This window comes from Episyrphus balteatus, chromosome 4, assembly GCF_945859705.1.
Source record: "Episyrphus balteatus chromosome 4, idEpiBalt1.1, whole genome shotgun sequence".
Classification (NCBI taxonomy): domain Eukaryota; kingdom Metazoa; phylum Arthropoda; class Insecta; order Diptera; family Syrphidae; genus Episyrphus; species Episyrphus balteatus.
Genome location: NC_079137.1, coordinates 26,865,344 through 26,875,261, shown reverse-complemented (window position 1 = coordinate 26,875,261; position 9,918 = coordinate 26,865,344). Strand labels below are relative to the sequence as shown.

General features: G+C 36.1%; 2 protein-coding genes across 4 annotated transcripts; one reads left to right on the top strand and one right to left on the bottom strand.

The window, feature by feature from the left end:
* Window positions 1-1,174: 1,174 nt before the first annotated feature.
* On the top strand, window positions 1,175-2,410 carry LOC129920168 (thioredoxin, mitochondrial). 3 transcript variants are annotated; one of them, XM_056001392.1, is made up of 3 exons: window positions 1,175-1,305; window positions 1,709-1,865; window positions 1,931-2,410. In XM_056001392.1, exons 2-3 carry the CDS (start codon window positions 1,743-1,745, stop codon window positions 2,222-2,224), a joined length of 417 nt encoding a protein of 138 aa, XP_055857367.1. In that variant the 5' UTR covers window positions 1,175-1,305; window positions 1,709-1,742; the 3' UTR covers window positions 2,225-2,410. The 3 variants fall into 3 exon arrangements, with proteins under 3 accessions (XP_055857367.1, XP_055857366.1, XP_055857368.1); XM_056001391.1 differs by having other exon boundaries at window positions 1,224-1,358; XM_056001393.1 differs by having other exon boundaries at window positions 1,237-1,286.
* A 1,756-nt stretch (window positions 2,411-4,166) lies between these two features.
* On the bottom strand, window positions 4,167-6,182 carry LOC129920167 (5'-AMP-activated protein kinase catalytic subunit alpha-2). Its single transcript, XM_056001390.1, has 2 exons — window positions 5,715-6,182; window positions 4,167-5,652 (listed from the first exon to the last, which is right to left on the bottom strand). Exons 1-2 carry the CDS (start codon window positions 6,000-6,002, stop codon window positions 4,258-4,260), a joined length of 1,683 nt encoding a protein of 560 aa, XP_055857365.1. The 5' UTR covers window positions 6,003-6,182; the 3' UTR covers window positions 4,167-4,257.
* Window positions 6,183-9,918: the final 3,736 nt, after the last annotated feature.

Here is a 9,918-nt window from a genome sequence, read left to right as displayed (position 1 = left end):
CTGAGTTCAACAAAGACACTCCGCCCCCAGAACGCGAAAAAAGGGTTTGCACTCACACACTTGCAACTTTTTGTGTATGAACACAAAAGTCGAAGGAGAAGCGTGGTGAAAAATGCGAAAAGGAGAACTGACGAAAGAAAGACAAAGGCAAGAAAATGACAAAGCGCCATTTTGTTATTTATTTGTTATTTGTTGAAGTTGATCGGGTGTCGTGCTCGTGACTCGTCAAAAATAATAATAACAATATTATTAATATTATTTGGAATAAAAAACAGGTATGCATTGCTGAAATGTAGCTTAGCAAATTTCTAATCAATAATTAATCTTTTTTATGTTTTTCGTAGGAAGTCATCTTCTACTGCAGTCTGACGCCACCACCAACCACGAACAACATTCAACAAATAAAATTTTGGAAAATCAATTGTTCCTGCCGCTGGCCTGTATGCTGTTTCTCCAGTAAATAATTGTAAACATTTGTGTTTGTGAAAGTTAAATAAATAAAACAATTTCAGTGAAAGAAAAAATAAATCTTGTTCTTTTTTTGGTCGCAAATGCGAAACGTCATTACTTTTTTGTTCCTCTTTCAGGTAGGTTTTCGCTACTCCGCCTCGGGTCCGTTTTCGGCTCCGTTTTCTCGGAATGGAGATTTTCACCACACCAATACATATGCAATCGACTTCGCGGTGATTATAATTTCCATACTAATTTGAGCCGCCTTCGGACCAGTTTCTGATCCGAAGTCGGACTCAGCTCCGCCTCAGGCGGAGCGGATTCGGACCGAGGCCGGACTTGTTTGCTTGAAGGGTTCATATGCGCATTATGGCTATCTCATTTACCTCATTTGAGCTACAGCTCATAAACAAAAAATACCAAGACTGGAAACTCGGCGGTCAACTGACGTTTGCCTACAAGCTGCGAGGTGTGGTGAATGTCGTGAACCTATCGTTGTGTTCGTGTCAAATGTGTGGTGAATGTCGTGAATCTATAAATGTGTGCGTGTTAACGTCATTTACCAACGTGGTGGCTTTCACATATATTCACAGACAGCACTGTACACAAAAGGGTTTCGGGGGGTAAGACGTACGAAAATTTCCAGTCTTGGTATTTTTTGTTTATGCTACAGCTATGTGCTCAAGCTTACTTTGGTATAAAGTAATGATTTTTCCACTTTTTGGAAATTCGGTGACGTCAGAGATTTCGGTTCTCCTATGTTTTGAAATTACACAGTTTCAATATGTCAAAATGTGTTTATTATCATGGATCTTTGAAATGAGTAGGAAATTTAAGTAAACATCAATTTTAGAAGTAGGAAATATTTTTATTTTAAAGTAAATTTGATAATTTTGTGGCTCTAGCTTGTGAGTTCCGTTCCTATCAGTTCTGTTTAAGCTTTATTAATTTAATATATTCCAAGTTTGGATTGCACACTGATAGTACTGATACCAAAAATAAATTATGCTTTCATTTCAAGATTCTTTAATGAAAAATACTTATCTTTTGTTGCCAAATCCCTTTCTAGGAAAAGATTTAATTTTGAAGAATAAAACAAAACAATATCTATTTCTTCTTGAAAAACTATCAAAACTAACATTTTATAATTTTTTATTTTGTTAAAAAGTTGAATAATCTTTACTCAAGTTTTAAACAAATGCAAAAGAAAGTAGAAAATCAAATATGTTTTTTATATAATTCGAATAAATCATTTTAGATAAGCTGTCAAGGTACACTTGAATTAAATCAAAATGATGAACCAATGGACTAGAATATTGACCACCCAATCTTATTATTCGAGGCGGTTTTTCTCAAAAACCCTGAACTATTACAAATCATTTGTAATAAAAGATCATTATGATTTTGATCGTAAGGTGAAACATAATTACATTAAATAACAAATATAAAGTTTGCTCTTAACATATTTTTTGTGCTGTAGGTAATAAACAGTGACAACCCAGTTATAGTTAATTTTCATGCGGAATGGTGTGACCCTTGTAAGATACTCACTCCAAAAATGACAGAGCTCCTTGAAAATTCCGATGAAATCGATCTGGCAGTAATAGATGTAGAATCAAACACGGATCTGGTTGAAACTTTTGAGGTAAAGGCTGTTCCTGCGGTGTTGGCTTTTCGTAACGGAGTAGTCGTGGACAAGTTTATTGGTCTAGTTGACGCGAATATTATAGAGACACTTATACAAAAACTTAAACCAACAAAAAAAGAAAAATGATCTTAAAATATTGTATCTAAATGCTGTGTAAAAATATTGTAATTATAGTTCCCAAACACTTTGTCCAATTAAAAAAAAACTAACAAATTGTAATACCTTCATCTACTAACCCGAATATCAACTCCGAATCACTAGGTTCGGTGAAGAAATATAATTTAAATTTAATTTGAAAGAAATAACTAAAAATATTGTTTAAAATTTTAAAACAATAGATTTTAATAGATAATCAGGACGGATGCATCTGTCTCTACAAAATCCGTTACAGTTACAGTCCAAGACTGTCAAACCTCTGAAGGAGATGTACCAAATCACAGACATTCCAGGACACTGTTAGGCAGCCGAGCTACACAAAGGAACATTATAGGTGTAAAATTCGCTTGATAATGTGAGTTTCTGCTTTAAAGAAAACGAACACCAGATTGACTCAGACAAATATCGGTTTGACCTCAAATTGACAGCTCCACCATCGGTGTTCTAACAGGACACTGACACACTGAGCATCTTCTATACACTTGTACTGCAAACTCTAACAATCAGCCCTATTCTGCTGTTCCCGTGAATCTCAGATCCGATTCACACATTCGGTTCACTTTAACTCTACCTTGCCATCCTGCTATCCATCGGGTAAACTGCATTATCATCCCTCAATTTGACGTCCAGGTGAACGTCAAATTAAAAAAAAAAATGGCGACGAAGTAAATTGAAAGGAAAAAAAAAATGTTTGTTTGTGTTTATTTGCATAGAAAAAATAAAAGCAGCCGATTAAATGTTAAGAAATAATTAAAAATTTATGAAAAGTGGCATTTTGCTTAATTTCAACGATGGTGAATTTATTTTTACAAACAAAAGTGACAGATCCGCAACATTTTTTATGCGGATTGCAAATGTATGGAGCAAGTTCATTCACGTGACTAGTGGAATACTGAACAACATTACCGATATTACCGACGTGAGTTTGGATTCCCCCCGATGAATAGCAGAATGGTAATTGGTGAATATTTAGCGATTTTTCCCCCCGATGGATAGCAGAATAGGGCTGAATATGTTGACAACACCGTCGATTTAGCTAACTCACACTCAAAAAGTCTCCCTTTTTATACAAAGTTCTGCGTGGGTTGACTAATCTCTAGTCTACGATGTAACGCAACGGACCCATGAGGGGTAGTGCCATTCATATGAGCTGCGTCTGCGAATAAAAATTAGTTAAAATTACAAAAAAAAAAACACATTTTAATATTTTTTATGCGACCAACAACAGCTGCTTCGTGCAAACTGTCAAATGTAAATTCGCAGTCCATAAATGCAAAACGCATTCCACAAAGCTACGAACAAATAATTCGATCAAACCTCGATCTAGTTTAACATCAATTTTTGTATTACAGTTCGCAACTCTCTGCGACTACTCATATAAAATCCGTCAGTTATTAATCCTACTCCGCTAACGACTTCCTAGCGTGTCTATAATATTAAATCCAGATCTAAAATTTGTATATTTTCAAAAACTAACTTTTTGATGTTTAGTCATAAAAAAGTCCATCAAGACGTTTTCGACAATTTCTTTAAAGTCCCATTTAAACAAAAATTATTAAAAAAATCCTATTTGTACTACCTATTCGTATTTGGTTTACTGTCAGGTAAGAAAATAAGACAACAAAATACAATCTTCTATTTATAAAATAAACCCCCGGCTCGAATGAACTTAATTTATTATGTTCGATTCATACTTTTGTCACGCAGTGTGTATGAAACCGAAATGAAATGCTTATTTTGTTTTTTTTTTCATCGGAGGTTTTTAGGACAGCCCCCAGTAGTGAAAACCGATAGAGCACTAATTTGTATACCTTATTTAGAAAACTTTCTTCAAAAACAACTAGAATTCAAAATCGTTGTTGTTTATCTTATATTATTCTCAACTCAACATTTTGCAAAATGATAATCGTAATTAGATCGAATAATGTAATATAATTTTATATCTGAAAACAGAATATACAAGCTCTAATACTAAAATATAATATATGTATATAAAGATAAGATTAACGGGCCAATTGAATAATTAGAGCAGCACACATTTCGAAAAATTCCATAGTATGATGTCCTGTCGGTTGTTGTGGCATAATTCCACTATTCATTATTGGGGGCGGAGTAAGACTTTCCATAATAACATCATCGCCCTGTTCAACTTCATCATTGGTCAGTGACTTGAAATCCAGCAAATAACTCTTAGCGTCCACTTGATACAGTTGCAACGACATTTTAGAAAATTTACCATTCAAATGATTCTGTCGCCGAACACGCACATGGTATGGATTGATAATTTTCCATTCGTAATCCAGTGCCTTCATTGCCCTATACACCTCAAGCATAATATCATTAGGCTTGCTCTGCGAACGGATACCCAAATGCCATTTAGCTCGTTTAATTGGTGTTCCCTTTGGCCGATCGGGATAGGTAGCATTTGCAGCAGACTGAGTTTGCATTGACATTGCCATCTGACGGTCTCTTAGTGGAGCAATCCGCTCTGGGTGGGGTCTAAAGCTAGAATTAGGTCCCGTTGCCCCGGCATTTAAAGCACTAGCTCTATCCTGTGGCCTTTCACTTGGCGAATTAGCAACGGAGGGTGGGCTCCCAGCAACGAAGAAATTAGTTATTTCAGCTTTGGCTTGTTCATCAGCAAAACGTTTGTTGTCAATAATCAAATGATATGCAATAGCTAATTGATCATGCGGATCACCACTTAGCAGAGCATTATGAACTTCAGCCTCCTTCACGCCAAATTTCCCGCAAACCTCTGAAACAGCATAAGTATCGATGACATTGCTGTCTTGTTCAATTGTTGAAGGAAAAAGATATGAGGGCAAATCTTTTTGAAACCAATCGTGTTTTTTGATTTCTTCGATATTAGCTCGTTTCAGAGGGTCAACTTGAAGCATTTGACATACAAGATTTACCACCTGTTTGTTCAAATACTCGGGAATAGGAAAAATTCCTGATTTTATTTTGCGAAACAATGTCGGTACATGTTCATCATCAAAAGGAAGAGTTCCACACAATAAGGCATACAGAATAACCCCACATGACCAGATATCAACTTCGGGTCCAGCATAAAGTTTTCCAGAAATAACCTCGGGTGCAGCATAATTAGGAGAACCACATGAAGTGCGTAAGAATTCTCCATCCAACATCATGTTAGACAGACCGAAGTCAGCAATCTTAACATGCATATTATGGTCGAGAAGCAAATTCTCTGGTTTTAAATCTCTATGTACAATCATATGCCGATGGCAATAGTCAACCCCTGATATAATTTGTTGGAAAAAACGGCGAGCTTCATGCTCTTGCAGTTTTCCATTCTTAACAATGTAATCGAAGAGCTCTCCACCACTCACATATTCCATAATCATAAAAATATCGCTTGGCGTTGAGATGACCTTTGTTATGAAGAAGAATATTGGTTGAAGTTAATTGTTTTGTTTTGATTTCTTTATCTCACCTGATATAATTTAATAATATGAGGATGTCGGAACAATTTTAAGTTTTGAATTTCTCTTCGAATTTTGCCGACAACATCAAGGCTTTTAATTTTTTGTCTGTTTAAAATTTTGATGGCAACTTTATGCTTTGTTAGCTGATGTTCACCGATTTTAACTTTGCCAAAAGTTCCCGTTCCCAAGGTCGCTCCTAGAGAATAGTGTCCAATTTTGACTAAGGGCTGTGGGCCGCTCGTAGATGAAGCGACCGCAGCAGCAGAAGTCTCTGCTCCTCTGCTCGAGTGTGACATGGCGAAAAATATAGCTTTTAAGTTGGGTTTTTAAAATTTGTGAATATTACTATGCGACTACGTCAAAAGTAATTCAGAACGATGTTTTTCTTTTAAAGTGCGTGACTACATGGTCGTTTTATCGAATCGAACTTATACCCCTTTCGTTACCACCAGCCTTGCCAACATGGTATAGAAAAAAGATGTCATTTTCAAAGATATTTCATAAATGCGTTTACATGCCGAATTGCAATGAGCTTGACCACAATTTCAACCTCTTGTCAAATGTAAACCATGCGTTCATATTTTTATCGTGTAGAAAACAACCATGGTATATATACCATGGAAAACAACAACAAATAGTAGTACCGTTACATCCACAGTGCACAAAGTGCAATGGTCCGTTACACCCATGGTATAAAAAGAGAAGGTATGATCATTACAAAAAACTCCCCCCCTTCAAGCAAACAAGTCCGACCTCGGTCCGAATCCGCTCCGCCTCAGGCGGAGCTGAGTCCGACTTCAGCTCAGAAACGGGTCCGAAGGCGGCTCAAATTAGTATGGAAATTATAATCAGCAAGAAAACGGAGTTCAGAAAAGGCACTCCGACCGAGAAAAACGGGGTTGCACTCACACACTTGCAACTTTTTGTGTATGAACACAAAGTCGAAGGAGAAATCGTGGTGAAAAAACCAATAAATATAAAATCGGCTCCGCGGTGATTATAATTTCCATACTAATTTGAGCCACCTTCGGACCCGTTTCTGAGTGGAAGTCGGACTCAGCTCAGCCTGAGGCGGACCGGATTCGGACCGAGGTCGGACTTGTTTGCTTGAAGGGTCTGTATAGAGAACTGTCAAAACTTAAAAATGGCAACTTAAGTTTTTGACAGCTGCCCATTGAAATTGTTGTTGTAAACAAATTTGTCTTGGAAATTGTTGTTGCTTTTGACTTTGCCAAATTAAACGTCAAAAACTTATTACTCCATTTTGTAAAATGGCGACTCTAATGATCATCATTGTATATATATTTCCATAGTACTATCATGAAGTGAAACGATCTTAGGAACTCTAGTGGTGACTTGAAAAAGCAGAATTTGTATGAAAAAAAAACACACTGAGCGCCACCTCAAAAAAGTGGCGACATGAACTAATACTAAATTCGACATCATGATAGTACTATAGAAATATATATACATTAGGTGTGTTTTTTACATTGACCTACTATATATGGACTGCTAGTCGTTTGACTTTTCCATACAAAAATTGAAAAAAAAAATGATTCCACATCTTTCTAGCTCTACTAGCGGTATAACCTTAGACGGCGAAAAGAGGAAACTTTTAGTGAATGACATCTGTCGTTAAAAGGTAGTGCTTTCTCTGTTTTTCTATATTTGTTCCTTTCGCACTTGTTCAAAAATGTTGCACTTATTCTCCGCTTTTTTTTAGGGCGCTAGTATCGCGAAGAAAGAAGTGGAACCAACCTGAATATGCTTCTAGCAGTCCATATATATTAAGTCAATGGTTTTTTATTACAACCGGTCTTAACTAGACAAAAAAAAAAAACGCAGTCTGGGCTAAGCAATTTACATGTTAAATACAACAACACCTTAGCCTCTTGGGCTTAGTTGTTTAGCCCGGAGATTTCTCTGGGCTTAACTTTTTGAAGAGTTTTAAATCTGTGCTACCAAACAAATTTTTCATAAATTGTTTAGAATTTGTTTAAAAACGTGAAAACTCACGTTTGGAAGGACAAAATGTATTAAAATAGTTTTGCTAGCATACATTTTTGTATCTCTTTGTAAAACATACATGAAAAATACAAGAAAATGACGAAAGCGAAAAATATGACAACTCTAAATTTTTGTTGTGTCTGCTGTTTTCGGAACATTCAATATACAGTGCTGCCAAGATTTCAGGTTAAGCCCCGAGGCGTTTTTTTTGTCCAGTTAAGACCGGTGGTAATAAAAAACACACCTAATGATGATCATACCTTGTCTCCCTTCAAGCAAGAAAACTGAGTTCAACAAAGACACTCCGCCCTCAGAACGCGAAAAAAGGGGTTGCACTCACACACTTGCAACTTTTTGTGTATGAACACAAAAGTCGAAGGAGAAGCGTGGTGAAAAATGAGAAAAGGAAAAGAAAGACAAGGCCAACAAGAGCCAAAGCGTCATTTTGTTATTTTTTGTTGAAGTGTTTGGTCGCGTCGTGTCTCGTGTCGTTGTTTGTATAATGTTAGTTTATTAATTATAAACAATTTTATTAAATTATAAACAATATGGAAAACAAAAAAGGTATGTTTTATATATCGCTCAAAGTGTTTGGGTTAAAATGTTGTTTCTTCTTGTGTTGTAGATGAAGAAAAATCTAGAAGGTGAAACATGCGATTGGGAATTAAAAAAAACACCAACAACAGCAGCAGCATCAAATGAAATAAAATAAAAAAAAAGTTATTGTATTTTATATTGTATTTATTGTGAAAATTTCGTTTGCCAAAATAAAATAAAAAATAAAACAGTTTCAGTGAAAAAAAAAAATAAATCTTGTTCTTTTTTTGGTCGCAAATGCGAAATGTCATCCCTTTCTTATTCCTCTTACTGGTAGGTTTTCGCTGCTCCGGCTCAGGTCCGCCTTCGGCTCCGTTTTCTCGGAATGGAGATTTTCACCACACCAATACATATGCAATCGACTTCGCGGTGATTATAATTTCCATACTAATTTGAGCCGCCTTCGGACCAGTTTCTGATCCGAAGTCGGACTCAGCTCCGCCTCAGGCGGAGCGGATTCGGACCGAGGTCGGACCTGTTTGCTTGAAGGGCTTCTTGTACCATGCGTTACACCCTTACCCCGTTTGTATGACCGATTTAAAGATCGAATTGAAACTGAATCGAAATTTCGATCCAGGTATATGGAAGTACCAGATCGAGGAATCGAATTGAAATAGAATCGAAAACACAATTTTTCTTTTAAATATATTTGCAGTAAAATAGAAAAATCTAACCAAAAACAAAGTGCAAGTAAAACTAGATATCATAATACATACATACAGTAAAATTTGCAAATAAGAAGACAATCACACACAATTTCCACCATAAATTATATCTCGAGTATTCAATTAGTTTGGTATATATGCATATTTTCGATTCGATTCAGCTCTCCGAGTCGGATCGGATCGACAAATCCGGATTCAATTCGATTCAGGTATATATAGACCTAAATCCTGATTCAATTTGGATTCAAATCGCCATACAAACGGGGTACCTCAGTGCTATAGTTTGTCAACGGTTCAAGCCATCGACAAACTATACCAAGAATGGAAACTTTCGTACGTTTCAACCCCCAAAACACTACTAGCCATGTTCCATTGGAGGTGGTAGTTTACTCATGAGTAGATCTAGTACTACAAATAACACACGATCTTCTACTGGAGCTTTGTATATAAAATCTATAGTACTATCATGAAGTGCAATTTTTTAGTTTGTTCGTTACCTGAGTGGTCGCGAGGGCGCTTAGATCGAATTAATAATGGGAGTAAGGAGATGAGATATACATTTCTGTTTGAAATTTGACATATTTTTTAACTCGTTCGCTAGCTCACTTTTTTGGTGGCGCTGTTTTTTTTCATGATAGTACTATAGATTTTATATAAAAAGTACTGGAGGAGATACGAAAGTGTAGTTGTTGTAGTAGATTTCTACTCACGAGTAAACTACCACCTCCAATGGAACAGGGCTACTGTTTACCATTGTATTATTTCCATAGTACTATCATGAAGTGAAACGATCTTAGGAACTCTAGTGGTGACTTGAAAAAGCAGAATTTGTATGAAAACACACTGAGCGCCACCTCAAAAAAGTTGCGACATGAACTAATACTAAATTCGACTTAATGATAGTACTATAGAAATATATATACAATGGTGTTTACAGTGTTGT